The sequence below is a fragment of the Anabrus simplex genome, chromosome 8 (genome assembly GCF_040414725.1).
Source record: "Anabrus simplex isolate iqAnaSimp1 chromosome 8, ASM4041472v1, whole genome shotgun sequence".
In the NCBI taxonomy this organism is placed as follows: domain Eukaryota; kingdom Metazoa; phylum Arthropoda; class Insecta; order Orthoptera; family Tettigoniidae; genus Anabrus; species Anabrus simplex.
In genome coordinates this window covers 210,461,284-210,487,339 of record NC_090272.1, presented here as the reverse complement: position 1 = coordinate 210,487,339, position 26,056 = coordinate 210,461,284, and the positions used below count along the sequence as shown (strand labels likewise).

Genomic DNA, 26,056 nt, shown 5'->3' with positions numbered 1-26,056 from the left:
CTAGGCGTCACTGAAGAGGCATACTAGGGAAATGAGGAGTGAGGTAGTTCCCCGTTGCTTTCCTCATCAAGCCAGAAGTTGCTATTGCATTACAGTCTGCCAAGCCCACTGAAATGCATGCACCAACCAAGCCTATGAGCGACATTTTCACACCGTTGATTACAGGGACTGGCTGCATAAGGAATGGCATTACTAGCATCGCTCATGCCTCAGTCACTTTCATATTGTCAAAGCCAAGGATGAGACTGAGACAGGTCAATGAAAGTAACAAATTTATTCTAGCCCATACCAGAAGGCATAGTGCACTGTAGCCTAAACACTAGGGCCTACATCTCGCAAGCAAAGGATTATTATTATTATTATTATTATTATTATTATTATTATTATTATTATTATTATTATTTAATAATTATTAATTAATATTATTAATAATAATAAGCCGCCTCTGTGGTGTAGTGGTTAGCGTGATTAGCTGCCACCCCCGGAGGCCCGGGTTCGATTCCCGGCTCTGCCACGAAATTTGAAAAGTGGTACGAGGGCTGGAACGGGGTCCACTCAGCCTCGGGTGGTCAACTGAGTAGAGGTGGGTTCGATTCCCACCTCAGCCATCCTGAAAGTGGTTTTCCGTGGTTTCCCACTTCTCCTCCAGGCGAAAGCCGGGATGGTACCTAACTTAAGGCCACGGCAGCTTCCTTCCTTCTTCCTTGCCTATCCCTTCCAATCTTCCCATCCCTCCACAAGGCCCCTGTTCAGCATAGCAGGTGAGGCCGCCTGGGCGAGGTACTGGTCATACTCGCCAGTTGTATCCCCCGACCAAGAGTCTGAAGCTCCAGGACACTGCCCTTGAGGCGGTAGAGGTGGGAGTATTGCTAGTCTAGTGCAGTGCAGCCCTTATAGGGCAGACCATCCGACGAGGGTGGGTGGCATTTGCCATGCATAGAGGATAGTGTTTTATTTGGTGTGTGACTTGCAGGGATGCTGGTGACAGCACAAACATACATTCTCCGAGCTAATGGAATTAATCAATTAAGATTAACACCCTCGATAGCTGCCTCTGTGGATCAGTGGTAGAGTGTCGGCCTCCGGATCCCAAGATAGCGGGTTCAAACCCGGCAGAGGTAGTCGGATTTTTGAAGGGCGGAAAAAGTCCATTCGACACTCCATGTCGTACGATGTCGGCATGTAAAAGATCTCTGGTGACACATTTGGTGTTTACCCGACAAAATTAATTAAATCTCAGCCATAGACGCCCAAGAGAGTTCCGGTTTACTCGGTCTGCCATCTAGTGGGGGACTAGAGTAAAACGGAACGTCGAAATTGACGAGCAGACAGCCAGATGGCGTCAAATTGAAATGTCTGCACACGGTAGCTGAGGCCATACGATTATTATTATTATTTATTAACACCCTCGACCCGGCTGGGAATCGAACCCGGCGCCCTCTGAACCGACAGCCACTACGCTGAGCATTCAGCCAAGAAGCCGTACATTAAAGGGGGTAAAATACGCTTCTAGAAGGATGTAAAGTGGCGATTTTACCGTTTGCCGTAAAAATCCTACCGAACAAACGCAGGTACAAAATTTGTGACAAGTTTTGTAGATTGAATTTATATTTTCTTCGGAGAAATCATTGTATAACTGGTTAGGCTCCATAGCTGAGTGGGCGGCGCCTTGATCCTCAGTCGTCTGGGCCCCGTGAACTGAATTAAAGAAAAACCTAGTTTAAGTTTAGGTAAGTGCCATTTGGTACTTGTTCATTTATTTTTTTCAAGCTATTTAAGCAGGATGAACCCAGTCGATGCTACTTGTTGCTATTGGCTACACAATTTCCACCCCGAGTGTACCTGCACATCGGCAATCCATCTAACACCTCACATTTCTCTTGTAATGTGTTTCCGAACAATGGGTTTATCTGTTCCCACCCCATGTGAAATGACGGTCCGATATTATTAAACACAACCCCCGCTGAATCCAATATCGCTGCTTCTGCCGTTCTGTTTGTATTGTGGCCGGTTCTAAAAATAGCAGCAATGTGTCGCCGCAACGCTCCGTCTGCCATCTGGCGGCCAATATGCAGTAAATCAGGTTCACATTATTGTGCTATCACATAACGGCGCAGTAGCTCGCGGGGGAAATAATCAAAACATTTCACTTTTTGTGTTGGGGAAGTTTCGTCGCGTATCAAAGAGGTTTTGGTTGTCATGGACCGGCCGAGACCATAGCTCACTGCTATACACCACCATGTGTGACTTCCCCCGCTCCAAGACACATTTTTTTAAAAATTCGCTTTACGTCGCACCGACACAGGTAAATTCTATGGCGACGAGAGGATAGGAAATGGCTAGAAGTGGGAAGCCATCGTAGCTTTAGTTAAGGTATAGCCCCAGCATTTGACTAGTGTGAAAATGGGAAACATTGAAAACCATCTTCAGAGCTGCCGACAGTGGGCTTCGAACCCACTGTCCACCGAATGCAATCAGCGACAGAGTTATAACGAGTATTTATGATCCAAAATGTGGAGGGTTCGGTGGATGCAGAAAGGGTTTCGGCTCACACGTGGGCACGATTTGTCCGTGGTCCAACAGCTCTGCACTCTGACCGGCCAACCGAGCAGAGGAGGGGTGGCCACGGCTCTACCCTGGCTCTACGCCTCTGCATTCGGGAGAGGGGACAGGGCTGAACCTCACGGCTGGCCGCAACCGTCAGCTGTCCTGAGAACGGTTTTCCGCGGTTTTCCATTCTCCTGCACTAAGGCGAATGCTGGGACAGTTTCTTGTACAGGGCACGGCCGCCAACCCCCTCACCTTCACCGTCACAAATCTCCCGGCCTGAGAGACGGCGTTATCGTCTAAGAGGCCCGCCTCCCCCTTCAGGGGAGGAATGAAAACGTTTTAGTAGTAGTAGTAGTAGTAGTAGTAGTAGTATTTGGAGGCCTTGGGAACATGCTATGCTACAAGCGAAGAGCAGAACAATGTTCTTGAAGACAGCGTTGTATCTGTATCAGGAACCAGCGGAAATAGTCAGACATACTGGTACCGTAAATAAGCACCGCGCGGAGTAGCCACACGTGTTGCGTACTACGGCTCTGGAGCCAAGTTCTGCATTTGGAAGACGAGGGGTTTCGAACCCCACCGTTGGCTCTCGGATGCAAGCTGACAGCTGCGCGCCCCTAACCGCACGGCCAACTCGCCCGGTATTCCCCGGGTATTTGGGTAGTGTTATTACCTCTGAAAGAGATCCCTTTCAGAAGTCAAGAAAAGAATAGTGGTAGTAAAACAAGCTTTCCGAAATAAGAAAAATTTATTGCTAAACAAGCAAATAGAAAAAAATAGAGGAATTGTGTGACTTGTTCTATCGGTGTGTTATTTAATTTGAAGTGTTTTCGGCCTGTAGGGTTCTTCTTGTCTACTATCATGAATTTTGTTTTCTTTATATTCATTTTGTTTGGAGTGTGCTACAGTATGGGTGCGAAACCTGAACATTAGGAAAACAGGAAGAAACAAAACTGGAGGTTTCTGAAATGTGGTTTTGCAGAAGAATTACAAAAACAAGTTCGATGGATAAAGAAAACAAATGACTTTGTTTTAAAGAACGTTAAAGAGAATGGATGTTTATTAAATACGATAAAGAAGAGGGAAACAAAGTTCCTTGGACACGTTCTGAGACATGACTCTCATCTCCCAACCATCACTGAAGGTAAAGTACTGGGAAAGAGACCCAGGGGACGACCAAGGTTGTCATACATCAAGAACTCCGTCGGTGAAATGGCATGTGGTTCATATAGCAACATGAAGAGGCTAGCAGAAGATGGCCAGATGAGGCTAAAGCGACAAGTGGATGATGGTGACCAGCAAAAATGACCGTAGGATGTTTTCAATTCATTGCGATGGTTTAAAACGTTAGATGGAGCGATGGGGGGTGTCAACGGATGATGGAAGGGTAAGTTTGGCTGTTGGGAGATCAGAAAAATGCACACGCCCGGTGAGGCACGGGGCGAAGGGGTTTTCACCAGCAGAGCCAGTGACGCAATGGTTACCATAGCAACTCCGCTACTGCCCAGGCGACTTCAAATTATCTTCTACTGGCAGCTCTTCGCCCTTGTCAGTTGTAATCCAGCAAACTGCAAAATGTGAGTCAATGTTTTCATGTAGCAGATACGAGAAGATAAGAGCCGATCTGTTTGGGAAGAACAGGAAGTTCGTGCTTGCAGGCCACATTCCTCATTCTTGCATTCTTCTCATCTCTACACAGTATTCTGTTTGTGTGCGTAATTTCTTATGTGTGTGTGTGAGAGAGAGAGAGAGAGAGAGAGAGAGAGAGAGAGAGAGAGTGAAAGAAAGAAATAAAGAAAGAAAGAAAGAAAGAAATAAATAAAGAAAAACGAAATAAAGAAATGTTGCACAAACAATATTGAGCCGTATCCTGCCGGCCCATAAGAAATATTCAGAGTATTATTTGACATAATATATCAATTTTATTCATAAATTAAGTCATAAATGGTACAGTATTGAATCCCAAGATAGTTGAGACCGGATGTCTATGGAGATATCAAGTCGCTGGGTATTGCCCAACATTTTCTCGAGACCGTGAGAATAGTTTAGCGTAACCAAGCGTTGGTAAAGATCGGCACGTGTACAAGGTGCTGACCAAGCTATATATTCCGCCAATGAGAACGTGAGGATACGGCAACCATGGAGTCTACATCGCACCAAGTGATAATCACAGGTTGACCAACGTGTACAGTAGCTTGAGTTTAATTCTGTCATTTGTCGGGTTTCCGCAGGTCCATAAGTGAAATATGATCAGAAATACGATCTAAAAATTATAGGAAGAGATTTGCCATTGTTTGAATTGTGTTTTAAAAATGTATTAAAATTAACATTTTGTGACATTATACATGGCAAGCTTTCTGATTGGTGGTTTGTCTAGACAAGCGAGAACCCCATAGTTGAAACGGCGTTACCGAAGCTTCCTCAGCACCCCAAGCTCAGGAGAGCGTCACTTTGATCGGGTAGTTTGGAGAGAGTAGAAGTGTCATTGTGATCGCGGATACTGAAGTGTTATATCAGTAACAGTATATGATATTAAACAAGTGTTTCAGCTGTGCAGCTGGATAAAAGAACTGTTCCAGAGTTAATTGCAGATTATGTTATTGCCAAGTTTACTATCAACATATAGAGACGGTGATAATTAGCCGCAGTGTAGCAAGTGCAGGAGAGACGTGCTATTGTCTCACATTTTCGCGTCGGTCGCGTTTCGCGAGGAACTCTCGATCCGTACCGCGTGCCGCTCTCAAAAACTGTGTATGTATACCCTTAAATATAAAGTTTGCATTATTAATGTGTCAGTGTGCTTGGCTGAATTTGCAACAAAGGGTCGTTCGGCACTTATAGAAGTGAGCGGTGAAGAGATATTCATCCAAAGCTTTCTGTGTTCCAGTGTTAAACAACTTTTCAGCAAGAAGATGGCTTCACCTATGGAAGAAGGAAGTGCATTTACACGTGTTGAAGCTGTGATCGACATGGAGTAAATCCCTTATATAGCAGAGATGTGAGCTGCTACCATGTATCCAGAGAGTCGCCACAAATTAAGATAAGACGCATGTGTTAACTGTGGAATGTTATATGGGTTATGTTAAAATACTAGTGCAGTTTAGAATAGAGATTTTATTTAATGTAAAGTAAGCCTGACGGCATGTGTTTGATTCACTTTGAAATTGTTGTATATACGGATAAGAGAGTAATGCATGTTCTTTTTATTTTTATTTTGATTTATGACTAGATAATTGGGATAATGAGGGATTTGTTAGGATTATATTGTTGTTCATTTATGCATGTTTATTTAGTGTAGAATATTCCGATTTTTCCTTGTAAAATAGTGCTAGGAGGATTAGATTGACAAGTTCATCCAAGTTCAAAGTTAAATACTTACTACGTCATTTCATTTTGATCATTTAGAGAGACAGTTATAGCTAATTGCATGACGCATGGTATTTCAGAAGCTGTACATAAGGAGCTGCATAACGACGTTGAAAGAATAGGATCTTAGAATTTAGGTTGGAATCTGTTTTTGCCCAATGATTTGCACAGGAACGAACCGGGTCTCATAATGTAGAAAGCTAATGTGATTCATAAAAGATATGAGAAATAAGATTGCATGCGGAATGATAAAGTGATTATGCAGGCCGATTGCATGCCTGATATGTAAAAGAATAATGTGCAGTGGACATGTACCTGCCAATTGTCTTCTGAGAGTATATTGTTATCAGAATTGACGGAATTGATTCCAGACCAAGGAGTCTGATGTGTACTAATTTGTAAAAGCATGCTAGGAAGGAATGATTATACGTGAGTTTCCGTATAGCCGACGAAAGACATTATCTCACTGCAAGCTGATATATTGGCCGTGTTTTTATTAGACGGCGTGAATGAGATGATATTTCCGTGTCACAATCTTGGGAGACAGAAACCAAGCCTTAGTACAGTGTTGAGTTCAACATTTCCTTTCAGCTCACAGCCCACCCGGATATACATGACGGATGACCGCGCCGTTGAGCGCTTAAATGCTGCAGAAGGAGGCAATGTTGCCCATTGCTTTCTACATACTATTGATGGTTATTTATATGTTTTTCCCTTACAGGATGATGTTTTATATTGTTACATGTTGTTTGAATACCTTGTCTCGTTGTTTTAATGGGGAACAGCCCGAGTGCTGAGTTTTATTGATGGTCAATCTAGTTCTCACTAGATCCTTTGTGGTGAACCGCGATTCACGTAGAATCTGTGTAGTATGTAAGACTTTTTCTCTTTATCCGATGTAAGTAGATGTGTTTAGTTTTGCTTATTTGATTTGTTGTAAATATAGCGTAGGAAATGCCACTAGTATTTTACATAATTCAGATCATATCCCATTGCGTCTTAGTTTTCCTTTTTCATCGTAACTTTTCTTTATATTGTAATTTTCTTTAACGATAAAATTTTGGCGACTCTCGATTTAAATTAAATTCGTAACCCGTATCGTTGCGATATTTTCTAGTGTGACTCCATGCGAAATAACTACATATCAGTGTATGCGTATACTTATTACCATATCACATGAACTATGGACAAAAAAGAAGAAGATCATTTCTGAAAATATGCAAGTATTCAATGTTGTGCTTGATACTTTATTCACTTTGTTTCTTTAATATAATTAACGTTGTTAACGTCCAGCTATTTCTGTTATTTTGAGATTTTATAATGCTATTTTATTATTTGATTGAATTGATTTTTAGTAGAATGATTCGGGGATATTTATGAATAAATTCATCCTACCCCATATGTTTGTTTCTCATTCGAGTTATACCTCCATTTTCCTGTCATTCACTTACAGTTTTAGTAGGAATTCTACTTTTATCCTGACCCAATTGACGACCAACCCACTCTCTGCCCAACCCTGAGTTAGTCGGATGTTCATACAGGAATGGAGGCATCGTCCTAGAGGGTATTTACCCCTGGGTACGGTACAATATGAAGCGCTTAATGAACGTTAAAGGGCTTGTCATACTGATAAATTATTTTAAAAACATAATTAGATATCTCGCACCGCTGTCATTTCATCAGCAGCTGACGTTAGCCAATCAGATCTCTTCGTGGCCGAATTCAAATGGGCTTTGCGAGGCGGTGTTGCTAAATCTGTATGTGACTTAAGACCAGCATGAGAGCCCTACGGAGGAATCAGCGACACCGTTGGTTTATTCCCGTGTCACCGCAGCGTATTTACTATGGCATGATCCTGTCGGCTTGAAGGTCCGTGTTCAAATCCCTTCCCTGGAGAAGTTATTCCCTTCGATTGTTGCTCTCAAGCTACGTGCAGATTTACAACACCGGATCGCAAAAGCCCATTTGAATTTTCCAGCGAAGTGACCTGATTGATTAATTTCAGCAGCTGAACGGCGTGGGATATAGAATTATTTTTCAAAATATTTATCAGTATGACCAACCTTCTGACGTTCATCGGACCGTTCTGTATATGCGATTTTGTTTTGCATTGCTAATGGTCAGAGGCGCAAAGAGCGAAATCGTGAAATTTTTGCGAAATTTTACAAATTTAGCTCAAAACGGGAAACAAATTTACTTTTAAGCAAAATCGCGAAATTAATGATGAAATTTTGTGGAATCACTCTTTGATGAAGTCTCCCATATAATAAAGCAAATTCCCGTCCTACGAGAATTTTCAGCATCAGAATATCTTGAACCTAGGAATCTAGTTTGTAGTTAAGGTAGAGCAGGTACATATATTGATGTGATTTCCATTCTTCATTCCCTGAAGTCAGGATATGGGCATTTTGTGAAGCTGCAGCCGGATCCCAATCATTACTATACAGTAGTGTAATGTAATGTCCGACAGGAAAACAGCCATGATTCCCAGCAGTATAGAAATCAAGGTATCTTTGCCTTTTACAGACTGATGTGTAAATTATCTACGTAGGCTAGGCCCTGCTTGTTAAAGTGGCAGGATGAAATTTGTCCAAACGTCCATGCTTTGATAGTTGTGGCAAACATTTTCAAGAGAAGCAAGATTATACTTTTCTTCTTACACATATGTAAAAATAAAATATGTCATCATCATCATCTGTTTACCCTCCAGGGTCGGCTTTTCCCTCGGACACAGTGAGGGATCCCACCTCTACCGCCTCAAGGGCAGTGTCCTGGAGCTTCAGACTCTTGGTCGGGGATACAACTGGGGAGAATGACCAGTACCTCGCCCAGGCGGCCTCACCTGCTATGCTGAACAGGGGCCTTGTGGAGGGATGGGAAGATTGGAAGGGATAGGCAAGGAAGAGGGAAGGAAGCGGCCGTGGCCTTATGATAGGTACCATCTCGGCATTCGCCTGGAGGAGAAGTGGGAAACCACGGAAAAACACTTCCAGGATGGCTGAGGTGGGAATCGAACCCACCTTTACTCAGTTGACCTCCCGAGGCTGAGTGGACCCCGTTCCAGCCCTCGTACCACTTTTCAAATTTCGTGGCAGAGCCGGGAATCGAACCCGGGCCTCCGGGGGTGGCAGCTAATCACGCTAACCACTACACCACAGAGGCGGACAATAAAATATGTATGATGTTTTATTGCAAAAATGCTATGAACTATCTTTTATTTTAACTTTTATAGCTGAGAAATTGAAATGAAATTTAGCGAAATTTTTGACGAAATAAAATTAAAATAGTGAGAAATATACCTAAATCAGGCAAATATTTTCACCACAAACTAATGGTTTACTGTGACAACAATTTTTCTGGCGAAGATGGGAGTAGAAAAAGATTTGGTCTGGGAAGGGAGCAACTGCGACCTGAATTCGAGTACACTAAGGCCCTAGCAATTGCCCGACGTGAAAGTAGAAAAGCACGGAAAACCACAGTAAGGGCTACCGACAGTGGGGTTCGAACCCACCATCTCCCGAATGCAAGTTAACAGCTACACGGCCCGATCGTTGGTGGTCTACCTAATAAACAAAGGTCTACTGACATGACAGTTAAGGACTTACCGTCTTTGTTCATGGCCGCCTGGAAGCACTTGTTCAAGCGGCAGGCTCGACACTGGTTGCGGTGAGTCTTGTCGATGGGACAGCGACCTTTCAGATCCCCCGCTGCTTTGCACGTATACACTCTGTTCCTGTGAATACTGCGCTTGAAGAAACCGGAACAACCTGCGGAAGACAAATCAATCAATCAATCAATCAATCAATCAATCAATCAATCAATCAATCAATCAATCAATCAATCAATCAATCAATCAATCAATCAATCAATCAATCAATCAATCAATCAATCAATCAATCAATCAATCCTGATTTGCAATTAGGGCAGTCGCCTCCCAAGTGGCAGATTGCCTATCTGTTGTTTTCCTAGCATTTTCTTAAATGATCGCAAATAAATTGGAAATTTATTGACCATCTCCCTTTGTAAGTTATTCCAGTCCCTAACAACCCTTCCTATAAACGAATATTTGCCCCAATCTGTCCTCTCAAATTCCAGCTTTATCTTCATACTGTGATCTTTCCTACTTTTAAAGGCACCACTCAAACTTATTCGTCTACTAATGTCATTCCACGCCATCTCTCCACTGACAGCTCGGAACATACCACTTAGTCGAGCAGCTCGTCTCCTTTCTCCAAAGTCTTCCCAGCCCAAACTTAGCAACATTTTTGTCGGAAATCACCCAAAACAAATCGAGCTGCTTTTCTTTGGAATTTTTCCAGTCCTTGAATCAAGTAATCCTGATGAGGGTCCCCATACCCTGGAACCATACTCTAGTTGGGGTCTTACCAGAGACTTACATGCCCTCTCCTTTACATACTTACTACAAATCTCTATGTAACACTTGTAGCAGGGAAAGCCTACTTAGAGAAAATTCTCTCTGTGCAATTTGTAGACAGGGTTGGTATTAGAGGAAGAAATTTAACTTGGGTTTAAAGTATCATTATCATCATCTAGGTATTCTGCCTTATGGCAGGTCTTGTCATGGGATTAACCTCTTCCACTGTTGCCTGTCCTGCGCCAAGTTTTTCATTTCCGAATATTTATTTCCTTTGATATTGTCCAACATTTGATAATTTTTCCTTCCTCTTTCTCGTTTGCCTTTCACCATTCCTTCTATTCCTTCTTTCAGTAAACAGTCCCTCTTCAAACAATGCCCGATCCAGTTCATTTTTCTCCTTCTAATGATTTGCAACATACTTCGTTCTTCTCCAACTCTTCGTAATACCTCCTCATTCCTTACCCGGTCTTCCCATTTCACTCGTTCTGTTCCCCTCCATACCCACATCTCTAGTGCCTCCAATCTTCTCTCATCTTCCTTTCTCAATGACCAAGTCTTGAATTAAAATAACCCAGAAGAACGTGGTTTTAATTCTTTTTCAGAAAGCAGCCGGAGACTTAGAGACTCATGTTTACTTCTAGGCTTTGTGACTTCGAGTTGCAGCATGCAACAGTTAGGCTCTAGCTAAGTCTGCATAACATGTTTTTCGGGCCAACACATCACGCGCGTCATCACTGACTGTAGACTACTACTGATGCTATTAGTATTGTAATTCCACATTCCACAATCACAGTAAACAAATTTGTGCACACCGCAGCCCAGTGTCATGAATATACACAAGCACAGGCTACATTAAGTTATGTAAGCTGCATAAAAGAAAACGCTCACCAATCATTTGCAGCGAAATTCCCTTCCTGACTTCATACAGAATTCCCAAGTGACAGTTTAGACTTAACGGTACGCACATAAGTTACGCTTTGTTTTGTGGTTTTAACTTCTTAAGAGTCAAAAGAGGTCGCCTATGTCTGTTTATAGTCTACTAGCTATTACCCGCGGCTTCGCTCGCGTGGATTTCGTAATTTGATAAAAATCATCGTCCCTCAGTTGTGCACTAACACATTATCTGAAAATCCCTAAAGTATAAAAACTCACGGAAAAATGGAGTTTCATTTACGCCAGAACCTCTTTGTACCTGTTGTTTTTAGGAACTATGTAAGTTGACCAGGCTACTGGCAGAGCTAACTCTGGAATTTGAGACATAGAAACAGTCCTCTCTCAAGTCGACAACACAAAAATGCTTGTTTCTTTATTTGTAAAAGAGATTCCAGTACCAGTTTCCATTCTGTAATTTCTTTAGTTTTTGAGATATAAGTATCCCCATAAAAAAAAGAATTCAACCACTTTATCAGTACTATCCCCCCTCCACTCACCCCAACTAAGTGACTTTTCCGAAAACAAGACAAATTACTTGTTCCTGTGCTTTTAAAAGAGTTCCAAATATCAGTTTTGACGTCTGTAACATGTTAAGTTTTTAAGATATAGCCTACTGTAGATATACTCATTTTAAAAATCCGCCCACTTTTTCAGTATTTTTCACTCTTTAAATGAATTTGGAGAAAACAAAAAAGTAAGTGTTTCTTTATTTTTAAAAGAGATTCCCAGTAACAATTTTCACGTTTGTAAAATCTTCAGTTTTTGAGATATAAGCATCCTCATACAAAGAATTCAAATCATTTTTCAATCCATTCACCCTCTCTTAAGTGGATGTCTTAGCTTGGTTGTTGCCATGTGGTCAGATATTATGTTAATAAAGAGTTAGGAATTTTATGCAAATGCAACTCAAATTCAAATGATGTCAACCAAGTACAAGCCCACCCCAGACGAGATGAAGGTTATTTACTAGTATTACTTATCTTTCAACTTACTCTTGCAGTGTAATTAATTCTTGCGTCAATGATTTCTGCTATTGAAATGAAAATTCACAGCCTGTTTCCAGTCATTCGACTGGGTCAGGAATGGAATGAATGAAGCTCCTATCTAGCGGCGAAGATAGGAATTGTGCCGGCTGCCGAAGCCGGTCACACTCCTCTGGGGGCAATGATTAATGAATGACAGATGAAATCAAATGTTAATGGAGAGTGTTGCTGGAATTAAATATGACAGGGAAAACCGGAGTACCCGCAGAAATACCTGTCCTGCCTCCGCTTTGTCCAGCACAAATCTCACATGCAGTGACCAAGATTTGAACCACGGTATCCAGCGGTGAGAGGCCGGCGCGCTGCCGCCTTAGCCACGGAGGCTTCTGATTTCTGCTATTATTATTATTATTATTATTATTATTATTATTATTATTATTATTATTATTATTATATTTGCCTTTATTAATAGTGGTGAATTAGGAGTCATGGCCCTTTATTATTTACTATTATTATTACAACTTACCCCATGCGGAGGCTGCCACAAGGACAAAGTTTGTCGACTGCACTGTATTTTGTCTTCTAAGTTATTGTTGAGTGTGCTAGTGTGCCAGGTAGAAATAATCACCACAAGGCTCAGAAATAAATTTGCAATGTGATTCTCCAAATGTTATATATATATGGTCACTGAACATCGTATTGCGGCGATAGCGATGTCGTGAAGTTGTGTCCGGCTGAGACCGAGAGAGTCCCATAGCTGTACAAGAAATTTAGCGATTGTGCCTCGAGCTCCGATCATGAGTACATGGACGGAAATATTGTCTAGGTGATATTTATCTTTATAGTAGTTTACAGTTTGCTGGTAAATTGACTTCTTTTCGGCGTCCACCTCTTCGGCCTGGCCAACGTGCGACTCGAAGCGTATTGTGGGATCTAATATCAGTCCTTGCTTGCTAGCTGGTTGAAAGGCTATCATGTCAATACGCCTGTTACTCCCGTCAGCAGCTAGGCCAGAGACCTCTTCGTGCACCGTGAAACCGTGATCCCTCAGTGAGGTCGCATTCATTACAGTTAACCACCTTTTTAGCATTGTACATATGAGAGAAATATTTATAATTGTATCTTACAAACTAGAAGTATCACAACACAAATAACATAAGAAAAATATATATTCCTAATCTTATCTTAGGAACTACCGTTACAAACTAGAGTAACATCAGACAAAAGACGTAGTCTAATATAAGAACAAAAACATTCTTAATATTAGAAACTAACTTACATAAATAAGGGGCACATAAACTTGCAATATTATTGCGCAAAATGGATTGCACAATATATTGTTAGCTGCTCACAGACGTACAATATTACTGCACGACAATATGGTTTGTGCAATAAATAGAATCGCGTGGAGATAATATTGAGGGTTGTGCAATATATTGTGCAATGCGGTCATAGACGTACAATATGCGTGGCAATATATAGTCAGTCCATGCCGGTATTTTGTTCGGTGAACACTCTTTCCTGTATCACGAAGCCACTTCACTTCCTTCCGGAAGTTTGTACGCAGAGAACTGATTTTTAAAAATAACGTCTTGTTTGTCGGCGTTCGGGTATTTTTCGCGATATTTCTCAATAAGTACCTCGTTCTATTCACCTTTTTTAACGCGATTGCTGTAATTTTTTCTCTTTACGTCCCATAGAGCCGGAAGGCCATGGTACACTTCGATAAACTGCAAAATAAACTTGTTGGTACCAACTGGCGGGAGGACGGGATATTGCACAATAATGCCAACACACGGCACAGTATTTTGCGATTTGCGCAATATATTTCAAACTTTTTTGATTTCATACAATATGTACCGGGTGGTACACCTCCACGCCGCTAATTTAAATGCGCGCCAGTTAAAACTCCTCTGCTGGAGGAAGTCTGAACTTTATTGACGGTATTAATTTTCTACCTTCTCAGAAGATGTCACTACCTGTAAATTTTGGAGTTTTAGAACTGTGTCACTTTTGATGTGTTTTTGTTTCGCTTGAAGTAAGAAGTGTGAACTTTCTCTTCTAGAGGACACTACTGAAGATCTACAATAGTGCAACCCAGTGCGGAGTCAAAGAACTATTTTTTTGGAGAAAATTTAATTTCAAGAGTTTGTTCCTTGTTAAATTTCTTTCTGTCATTGTTTAAGTTGGCAATATTTACCCCTTTCTTCCCCTTGTTATGAATGTATCCAATCCCGAATTTCTTCTATTAATTTCTGACCAATCTGGTGTATCTTCCCCCAACTTGAATCTGTTGCGGGGTCCTACCCAATAAAGAGTTTGTGGGAGGGTGTTTTCTTTCCCCTCACGCCTAGAACCTTCCGCGAGAGGATATAAACTGCTGATTTTCGGGTCTCCGGGCCACTTCTGTTCCATCTTTCAGTGCGTAAGGTACACAGCAGGGGGCGGGAAGCGCCTCTTTCTTCTCCAGCCGTTCAACACAAGGTAATGGCCAATTAATAACTTCTTTCGTTGCTAGATCAGCAGTTTAACTCTCGGGGCGGGTTCTAGGCCTTCCACCATGTAACTTTCCTTTAAAATGTAAAAACTACTGGTATCTATTCTATCTTTCAAACGACATATCGGGATAGAGAGTGCTTAACCCTCTCGAGCTCCCACTCACATCGTCTTGAGGTGAACTTATTTTTCTCAACCAATTCTTCCGTAATGTAATGTAAATTGTTATTAAGTCACCTCTGTAGTATGGGATTAGCCCTTGTATTAATGGCTTAGTGCCAAGTAGGTCTTAAGCAAAGTGTATTAGGAGTGCAAGTTCGCCTCCTCTCAAATTGTATTTTAGAGGTCATGTATTAACCTTCTTGTCATTTAACAGACCTCAGTAGGTTGGGTATTTTACCCCTGTGTATACGTCCTTGGAGGACAGCTTAAAAGTGGAGTTCGGAGTGGCCTATGATAGGCTTGTATTTTAAGGGGAAATTGCCCTTTATTGAAAATTGTGTCTCTGCCTCAAGGAGGCTTTTGGGTGTAATTGGAAGCAAATGTTTCTGGCATGTTTGGGGGTTTTCGGCCCCTTTGTTGTATGGTGTTCATTGTAAGGTTGGGCTCTTTGCTCAAGAATTATGTTTCTGACTTTTGAATCCCCAAATGGGGTACCTATGTAAATGTATTTTTCAATCGTGTTTCGGCTACTAAGTACCTGTTCTATTTGTTGTTACCTAATTTTGCAAAGAAAATATAACCTTGTTAAATTTTAAAATTAATTTCTCTTTAGTAGCTTGAGACCTATTCACCACCCAGCACCTTCTTTCATGCATAACTACCACCAAAACACGGTAACACAATATATTGCCCAACCCTTCAATATTAAACACACACTATCAATTACATTGCATAAACCCCGATAATGCGCAATAATATTGCACGTCTATGGGCCCCTTACGCACAGTAAACGTACATTCACACACACATTCACACCACAAGATTCATTCAATCTGGCGACAGACATCAAAGAGTTGCTCACGGCAAGACGACTTAAAGGGTTTTAAGCTTTTTATAGCTCTAATATTATGGGTGAGAGAGTTCCATATTCTATCTTAATTTGCAACAAAGGAACGGCATATGCTGCTGACTGCTGAGAGGTTAGTAAAGGTGCTGCCGGAGCGTGTGTTATGCTGGTGGAAAGAGGACAGGAAATTCAGTTGTGAAGATAAGTAGTGTGGGATATTCTCGTTTAATACTCGAAATATTAATACTGCCACGTGGAGGTTTCTATACTGTTCAAATTTTAGAAGGGAAATTTAACGATAATAGGGGGTAATATGAACATCATAGCGTAAGGAAAAATATAAATGGAATACAAGGGTTCGTGGCACGTTGTAATCAATCGGTTTCGTTATTCTCTCGTGGCATCAAGTAGTACTACGTCACAGTAGGAAAATACAGGGAGGATAGGAGTATTTATAAGCCTAATTCTCATGTTTAGTGGCAGCATATTCTGACGATATTTTAGTGGGTGGAGGGAGGCGTACACTTTTCTACAGACATTGGTAATGTGCTCTCCCCAGTTAAGACTCTCACTGATAATAACACCTAGATCTCTTACCGATGTTTCGTACGGAATAATTTTGCCAGATAAAGTTAGTGGAGGAATGTTCTTGCTTTTTAGCGCACTGATTTTTTCATCTGCCCAACAAAAACAGCTTTAGATTTTGATGGATTAATTGAAATATAGTTGTCATGAGCGTATGTACAGACATTATTTAAGTCAGAATTAATATAACCTATTGCTTGATTGATGTCCGAAATTTTGGAGTGATAATAGATTTGTAGATCGTCAGCATACACGTGGTTTTTAACGTGTCTTAGCCATGTCGACCGGTAAAAGGTTGTATTCCACAAAGATCTTCCTATCACTTATTCTCCTTAAGACTGGTCACGCCTCCCAGCCACGTATGGATATGCAGTCCATCAGAACAAATTTTGTTGTGTTCATTTACCTATGCCCATGTGTAAAGGAAAATGAACCTTACAGTACCGTACTGTAGGAATGTACGTTTGCATTACGTATTTACGCACTCCTAGTGTACAATGCATGTAAGATTCATTTTCGTTTAATTGTCGACATAGGAAAACGAACACAACGGACATTGTTCTGATGGACTGCGTATCCATATGTGGCTGGGAGGCGTGACCAGTCTTAAGGAGAATAATGGATAAGAAGAGTATTGTGGGATACAACGTTTTACCGGTGAAGCGACGATATCATTAATATAGATAACAAAGAGAAGTGGTCCAAGTACTGAGCCCTGTGGGACTCCTGAATATTTCGTTACCCATTCAGATGGCCTATTCTGAAGAATTGCGCATTGTTTTCGTTCGGTAAGATATGAGTGGTGTAATTCTAGAGCTGTCGGTCCAAGGTTAAGTGATTTCAATTTGGCAACTAGTCAAAGGCACTGCTAAAATCAAGAAGTGCAAGTAACCTCGCCTGCTGTTCATCCATTGCACATCTTATGTCATCTGTAACCTTCAGTAGGGCAGTGGGCGCACTGCGTCCCTTTTTGAAACCCGACTGTAAAGAGTCAAATAATTTATATTTATTTGCATAGTCAGTTAATTGCACGTGTGCTATGCGTTCAAGAGGCTTAGAGACTGATGAAAGTATGCAAACAGGTCGATAATCTGAAGTACAGGCGAGGGAGGTTTTAGAACGGGTTTTATAATGACATTTTTCCACATTGTTGGAAAGAGGCCACTTGTGAGGCAGGTGTTGTATATCTGTATGAGCAATGACAGGAAGAATAATGTCAATGATGTTTTTATTATGAGTATGGATATTTCATCAGGTCCTATAGCAGGTGATGTGATTGATAGTAGTTCACGTTTCACGTCAATCTGACTTCACGAAATTCAAAGAATAGTCTATTTGGTGGTAGTTGGTTCAGAAGAGAATTTACAGTCTTACATGTGTGTTGTTTTCGTTTCCAGTTTAATTTTTATTTAAGAAAAATGAGCATTTGATCTATCCAGAGAGATGTCTGGATTACATGGCGGGGGCAAAGCTTTCCCGATTCAAATGGAACGAAGTCGTTTCCAAATGTTTGATACGTTTAAATTTCCAGCCATGTGTTGGTAAAAAGAAAATTTCTTATTTCGGGTTATTATTTTAATTCTATTCCGAAGTGTCCGATATTGTTCAAGCGCACCGGGGGAGAGAGTGCGTATGTAGAGCCGGTGTAACGCGTCGCGGCAAGATATAATTTGTTTGATATCGTCGGTCAGCCATGGAGAAGGAGTTATTAGGTGCATGTTTGTCGAGGAGGCCAAGTATAAGCGAACTAAAAGTTTCAACTTTCATATCGATTTCGTTTACATTTTTAATGTCATCCCATATACTCTTCAAGGCATCAACTCTTAGATGATCTAAGTTTATATGTTTAATTAATGTTCCTCAATGTGATGTATCTCGTTTTAAACTTGGGTTTTTGAGCGAGGAAGACAAATGTATTAAGTCATGTGTCGATATGCTGGGAGTAGGGATCTGACCATGTGATACTATTTTCTGTGGAATGTTAGTGATCATTAAGGGGGGAGACCCAGCTTAACAAAGGAAAAAAATAGGTTAATATTCATTCGATTTTTATATATGCTACAATTGTTGTTGACAATTGCTTCACATATCCCAGCGTTGGCATGCTTCCTGGCAACCAGAAGCAACTTCAATAATGTCAGAATTTTAATAATTTTAATATTTGAAAATAAAATATTTAACATTTTCCGCCTTTTTAACAGTATATCACTGTTTCCCTTATGAATTCCAAGTTTATAAGAATTTTTGTACTTTTCCTTTTTTAAAGTGTGTACCAAAACTCCAGCTACAAAATGAACCTCAGTCATTAACATAGACTGTGATTTGGATTCTTGTCGCGTTTTATTCCCACCACCAGGAAATATTAATAGCTTTTTAAATAAAAATGTTATATAAAATCGAATTTAAATCTTATTGATCTGAATGAGGTATAGATTGTAGTACAACATTATGAGAGGAAACTCTGAAAAAATCATAATTATCCGTGAATCAGCAAGAGAGTTATAAAGGAAACTGTGATATATTGTTAAAAAGGCGGGAAATTTTGAACATTGTATTTTAAAATGTTATAATTAGAATTTTGACATTATTGAAGTTGCTTCTGATTGCTCTTAAACATGCCAATCTGTGCAGCATTTGTCAACAACGTTTGTAGCATATATAACAATCGAATGAATATTGGCCTATTTTCCCCGTGTTGAGCTGGGTCTCACCACTTAAGTCAATTAGTGTATGTGTAGATGAGGTATGATTTGTCGGTTTTAGTGGCAGTATTGTCATGTCACATGTGTGGAAAATACTTAACAGTTGGTTCGTATCTCCAGCCTGTTCCAGTAAATTAGTGTTGAAGTCTCCAAATATGTTCATAAGCAGGTGATAGTCTCTGTAGAATGTCTTCAATGTCTGAGAGGTGACCTACCCGTGGTGGCCGATAAACTACTCCTATTAGGACTTTAACTGTTGTCACAGTGATCTCGGCAAAAATGAACTCATTTCTCGGGTGAACACAGTGCGCAGAAGTGCATATAATTTTACTTTTAATATCATCTCTACAGAATAAGGCTACTCCTCGACCTCTTTTATCTATTCGGTCATGCCTGTAAATACTGCATGTGAACCATACTACTAGGAATAGTTGGGCGTATCCAGCTCTCACTAATAGTCTACAAGCTACGTGTACATTTCTGCTTTCAATAAGAGGTGTAATGGGCAGGTAGCTATTTGCCATTTGCCGTCCACTATCATGCCTGAAAATTTGTAACATCATCAGGGATAGAGCCTACACCCTGTATAAGCACCAGATAATATGATGGTAATGGTCTCTGCCTTCAAGAGGAGTGAGAAAATGTCCATTTGTATTTTACTTTCGGGGATAGGTGTACCGGTACTATGTTTTGAAGATTTTGAAAACCCACCTGTAATCGGTCGCAGCATAAGAAATCAATTTTTTTTCATATCGTACAATGTACTGAGTAAAATTATATGTGCATGTGGACCGAAGACCAAGATATCGCTCAGATAATTGCATGGGTATTGAGTTTTTCTGAAATGTACGCTTACAGGTGGATCACAAGGGTGAGGAAGTTATCGGGACGCTATGTTGAACAGCATGTGTCTAGTAGCGAGCAGCCAGTGGATTTAATAGAGCACATTAGGATGACCGCTCGAGCATCAGCTGGATGTCAGCATTCATATGCACGAGTGACTACACACGCAGGTGGCTTGTGGCTTACCCTAAGTCCATATTAACACCACTACTCTCTTCACTTAGGCGCTCACAACTCGCTGAATTTACAGATAGTGATAAACGATACGACTGATATAATTATGACCTGCTAAATCTTTTTGCTCACACCAGGAAAATATCAGGGCTGTACGTTACTTAAGGCCATGGCAACTTTCTACCACTCCTAGCCCTTTCCAAACCTATCATCGGCATAAGAGCTATGTGTGTTGGTGCGATGTAAAACAAATTGTGAAAAAATAAAAGTAAGGACATAAAATGCAGACTAGCAGAAGAAAGGAAAGGAATTTTCTCAGATGTTTTTTTAAGAATTTCGTCTGTAGCGTGTCATTATATAGAAATGGACAATAACTAGCGCAGATCCTGAGTAGACGCTTTTGAAATGTGGTGTAACAAGAATGCTGAAGTTCAGGTGGGTGGAACGGACATTAGATGAAGAGATAGGCTACTGGACCGAGTTCTGAGAGAACTATTTGACGAAATATGGCCTGGACTTTCGTTCGCTTTAGAAGACAGGCTGATAAGAGTTACAGTAAGAGTAGTCTGAAATCGTTAAGTTAGACCCCATAACATAATCATCAATAACTTAATCGTTATTTACAAATGAATTAATACAAAATAGAGTGACATAGAGTACTTCATCAAATCAGCTATAGTTATAATACGAGACAGGTTTACAAAGAACAAAAACTACCTCATCGCTTTTGTGGACTTTAAAAAAATCATACGATTCAGTAAACTGATCGTTTTAGAGGAATTCGGAGTTGAAAAAATCAATCAACATAATTAGCCAGACCCTCATTGTAATAAATTCTAGGGTAGAATTTGTCGGAGAGATCTCAGATGAATTTGAAATAAAACCAGGCAGGGAGATGGGCTTTCCTCAGTTATTTTCAGTAATATCCTGGAAAATGTAATAAGAGTAGTCTATGGGAAGAAATACTTAAAAAAAGTGGACTACATCATGAGATAAGATTAGGTTCACAAAGGGCCCGGTGTAAACTGTTTGGCCTTCGCTGATGACAGCAATTCTCTCTCGAAGTACAGATACTGCCTTAGAACAAATAAACCTTCTGGAAGAAATGAAAGGAAAAATCGGACATATTTTGAGAAGACTAAATTTATGACCAATATTAGAGATTCACCCACAGTGAAATCAACAAGGTTAATAAATTTAAATGCCTAGGTGAAATAATTCAGATTAATGGACTCGATAAGGAAGCAAAAGAGCAATAAAACTGGAAGTAGTATAACAACTGACTAAAGACAACTACGAAGAGGAGAATCTCTCAAGGGAATCTAAAGTCAAGCACTACAACACTATAATAATGCCAGAGAGTCTGTATGCCACAGAAAGCATGTTATCCATGAAAACTGGTGAAACAGAAGAGATAAATATAAATGAAAGGAAAATAGTGAGGATAATCTGGGGATCGCTGGAAACGGAGGAAGGGGAGTTTAGACATAGGAGGAATAAAGATCTATACAAGGACGAAGAAAATGAAAAGATGTCAGACACAATCAGAAAGAGGAGAATTAAATATTTTGGTCACATAATGAGGATGGATAACAGCAGAGTGACAAAACAAGTGTGTAATCAGGTTTACAGAAGCAAGAATGACAACCAGTGGATCCAAGGAGTAAAACAAGATATGACAGAGATTGGACCACATAATACAAGACAGAATAACTTTCAGAAGATTGATACAAAATTTTGAGGGTTTACAGGAGAAGAGGAGGAAAGGCAATAACATCTGGACACAAGAGAGGAGAAAACAGTAAAGTGAAAGGATGAAGAATTATTGGAAGTCAAGGAAAGAAGGATCAAGATGAATGCACATGGTTACTTTCCATGGTTCTCAGATGGCCAAGATTAATAATAATAAACTAAACTATAGATTAGATAAACCTGAGGTACTAGAAAGGAGAACCATGAGAAAAATCTTTGGCCCTGTGAAAACAACAGAAGTATGGAAATTAAGATCTAATGATGAAATATACAGGAAAATAGATAACATAACAGAAACCAAAAGAAAAGGGAGATTGCAATTTTTCGGACATATTTACAGAATGGATGATTCCAGATTAACAAAAAGGATTTTCAAGTACCTTTGGGACAAAAAGGCATCAACTAGCTGGATTCAAGAAGTAAAGAAAGATTTAGAAATAAATAACATAAGAAGAAATTATGGACAGAGAAATTTTTAGAAAGAGGGTAGTACGTATGGAAGGATTCCAAGGAAGATTGAACAAGAAGCGTGGTGCGAAGTGGTCCGAGGACAGAAGGAAAGAGCATAGTGAAAGGATGAAAGAATATTGGAAGGAGCGGAAGAGAAAATTGGCACATGGTCTTTAGCAGGCCTCATCGGAAATAATAATAATAATAATAATAATAATAATAATAATAATAATAATAATAATAATAACAGACAATTGTACACCTTCTGCAATAGTGTTCTAGGTGGCCTGCACATTCTGTTAGAGCCACTGTCTACAATAGTTACGAAAGGGGAATTCTAACTATATTGTATAGGGTCTTACCACTTCGTCAGGATTTGGCGCAGGTTGGTAATGCATGAGTGTTTTGTTAATTATTCGTTCAAACGCGATACTAGCATACCATAGCATAGCAACCACGCGGCTCCCAGACTAGTCGGGGATAGTCGCTCACACCTAGCGGAAGGGAGACGCGGCACTAAGGCAGGACAAATATTCTTTCGCTATGTAATAGATGTGGTGGCTCACACTTACACCTACTGGGGGGGAAACGCGCAGCGCCGAAGAAGAGGAACTTGGCGAGAATGTTTCTTCCACTTCTCTCGCCGGAATTTAATTTCGGTAACGTTCGTAAAGTATTCGGGTGTTTCGCAGTCAAGTTAAGTCCATGCCGTGCATGGTGTTCGCTTCCTCTGCGGGTATTCACATTCCTGAGACACCTTTGAACTGGGCTGTGTTAAAAATGTATTGCGAAAAATGACAAATGTCCTCTCTCTATATAAAAGTGAATGTTTCTTTGTGTTTCCTTTATAAACCCAAAAGCTACTGGACCGATTTCGCTGAAAATTTCACAACTTGTTATTACTCCTGAGAGGGTTTAGGAAGTGTTTTGAACGAAATCCGATCGGTAGTTCGGCATTGGGTGCGAGAAGGCTTGAAAAGAAAATAGGGGAAGGTAAGCAACCCGCAAGACAAGTTTCATCAGCAGGTTGCCTAACCAACAGTATGCGAAGATTTTGATGATTTTCTTAACGCAAATCTTCTTCTATCTTATTCTTCTTTTATCTTTTATATATAAAGGAATAAGGGGTGATAAAATGACAAAAATGTTAGAGATTACGGGCGAATGTGTGTATATTTGAGTGTATGTTCCAGCATAGCTCTCAGCCAAACTTGATACACCATATAACTTACTATCTGGAAACATTACGGTAGCGGCAAGAAACCCCTAGCACCCCCCAAGGGAAGGGGGTGAAGTGTAAAAATCTGAAAATGGTCGATATTAGTGGCGAATCGACAGTATTCGGGATAGCTAAGATGAAATGTGGCTCTCTCGATGCCATTTAAGTCCAAGTTCATTCCCAATCGGTATGGGGATTAGAAGGGGGTGAAAAATAATATTCAAAATGACCGTGTACGTGAGCATGTTCCCATCGTAGCTGTCAACCAAACATAATACACACGTGACTTACTGTTTGGGGAAAGAAAACTGTGGAGTAAGACACCGCTACGGGTAGGGGTGGAAAAGGGATGAATGATTAAAATAATAGAAAACGACCATTATTAAATGTGAAAACGATGTATGTTATTAATATTATTTTCCTTTGCTTTTAAATAAACGGTTTGGAAACATCTCACGTCGTTGAATTGATCAATGCGGGTGAAGTCGTGGGCACCTGCTAGTAAGTTATATAGCAATACCACTGAAATAGCAGTTGACATTTCACAATGCTTAATTCGAAAATACAATTAGAATTTATCTTCAGGGCGCAACAGAGATTGAAACAATTCACCATTTAAATTTCTAGATAAATTAATGCTGTGAACTCAAAGAAATCTCAAATTTTGTCTTTGTTTATCCCTTTCATCATCTTCAACCAACAGAGCCAAGAGCTTGCATTCGGCTGGGTCAACGCTTCACACATGACTGACAGACAGGTCGACAGGTTTTGATGATCAGCTGTCCAAATGACGAAGCGCGCTATCGATAGGTAACTTATGAGCGCAGAGAGGATAAATTCTTCTCGGAAATTCCTGTCCCCGCGTCTCCTTTCCGGTAAGCGTGAGCAGGCCTTTAGGCTACAGTTGAACAAGGATTAGTTTTTGGGATTGTGGTCAAGGCCATCTGGAATAACCGTAAAATGTTAGCGTCGACAGTTTTGCGTGGACAAAAATCCGCCACCCTAACCAGCCAATCAGTGTACATCGTATGGATGGAAGAACAATGCCATTTTGGTGGACGGTAAGGCACGTTTTTGGAAGATGTTGATGTTGGACGTATTCGACTTATAAACAAAGCAATGGCGAATAATTTTAATGGGAAAACTTAATATTTTGAGCACTGCAGAAGGAAGAGAAAATTATTTATTTCGATTTATCGGAACTCTTTTTCTCCACTGTGGGTGAAGTAAGAGGATATATTATCTGTACCAGTGGTGAATCACCGATACATGCGATTGATGTGTTACATCCCTTGTATTTTGAACGAAAAATAAATATTCATTGCTCATATTTTATCGATACTCAGAGATGGATGTAACGAGCGTGGCTAGTTAGTGACTGCTGCTAATTGCCAAACTACTCCACAGATGGCAGCACGAGCATTGCACCCTTGTTGGTTGTTGATCTCTTTCGTGGGGTTGGAATGCGGAACGAACAGTCACATCCGTCAGCAGGGCGGTGGAAGTTGGAATCCTGTATGTTATCGCATGTGGCCGGTATTCACTGTATTTGCTATTTTGTGAAATATTGGAGTTCTTGCTCATGAGTGGTTCTTTTCTTATGCTATCAATGATGATACATAACAAATGTATATTGTTGTAATTTAAATGATTCAGTTTCGTGTGCTTGTAGTGTTGTAAATATCAAACAAAGAAAATGCGGGAATGATGCGATTTTGAAATGACATCACAGCGATCACAGAGTAGTCAGCGGGATGTAAGAGCGCCAATGTCGCACGTTTCTACCGCGCAATCCAACTGAGTTCTGACCAATGTGTAATCGAACGATTAGTATAGATTTAGTATACTTTCTTTTGTCCGGCCCCGCAGTGTAAGGGGCAACGTTCCCGCCTGTCATCCGGTGGCCCCGGGTTCGATTCGCAGCCTGGCCAGGGTTTTTTAATTGTACATCGTTAATATCCCTGGCCTGGGAACTGGGTGTTTGTCGGACTTAATGTTCCTTTCCTCACATTGAACACTTTACACTTCTGCAATTTTCAAACACACGCAGGTTAATAACATATGGTGCAAAGTAGGGGCAGAAGATCTCTATAGGTCGACGCCCCGAATAAATAGCATTTTTGTTTAAAAAAATACTTTCCTTTACGGAGAAAAGCAGAATTATAAATGAAAGGCAACCACGTCCAACTCTGAATATAACTACACAACTTAAGTCGTGTGTTGGTGATTTTAACATAAATATTTATGAAACAGACCATTGGATTAGTGGATGTGAGATTTTTTTTGTTTTGCTATTTTGCTTTACGTCGCACCGACACAGATAGGTCTTATGGCGACGATGGGACGGGAACGGCCTAGGAATGGGAAGGAAGCGGCCGTGGCTTTAATTAAGGTATAGCCCCAGCATTTGCCTGGTGTGAAAATGGGAAACTACGGAAAACGATCTTCAGGGCTACCGACATTGGGATTCGAACCCTCTATCTCCCGGATGCGAGCTCACAGCTGCGCGTTCCTAACATGTGAGATCTTAAATAAACTTTTCTGTTGGCCTTTTTTGTAGTTTTCTGTTGAAAAATGTGTTTGGAATGACGGTCTGTTTGCGTTGATGTTTGCAAT

At 40.5% G+C, this 26,056-nt stretch overlaps 1 protein-coding gene across 1 annotated transcript in view; it reads right to left on the bottom strand.

The window, feature by feature from the left end:
- Window positions 1-26,056, bottom strand: part of dsf (dissatisfaction) — a 200,075-nt gene that overhangs the window by 59,299 nt on the left and 114,720 nt on the right. The window contains exon 3 of the mRNA XM_068229097.1: window positions 9,522-9,683. Within this exon, the coding sequence (XP_068085198.1) occupies window positions 9,522-9,683 (162 nt within the window). The remainder of the gene's footprint in view (window positions 1-9,521; window positions 9,684-26,056) is intronic.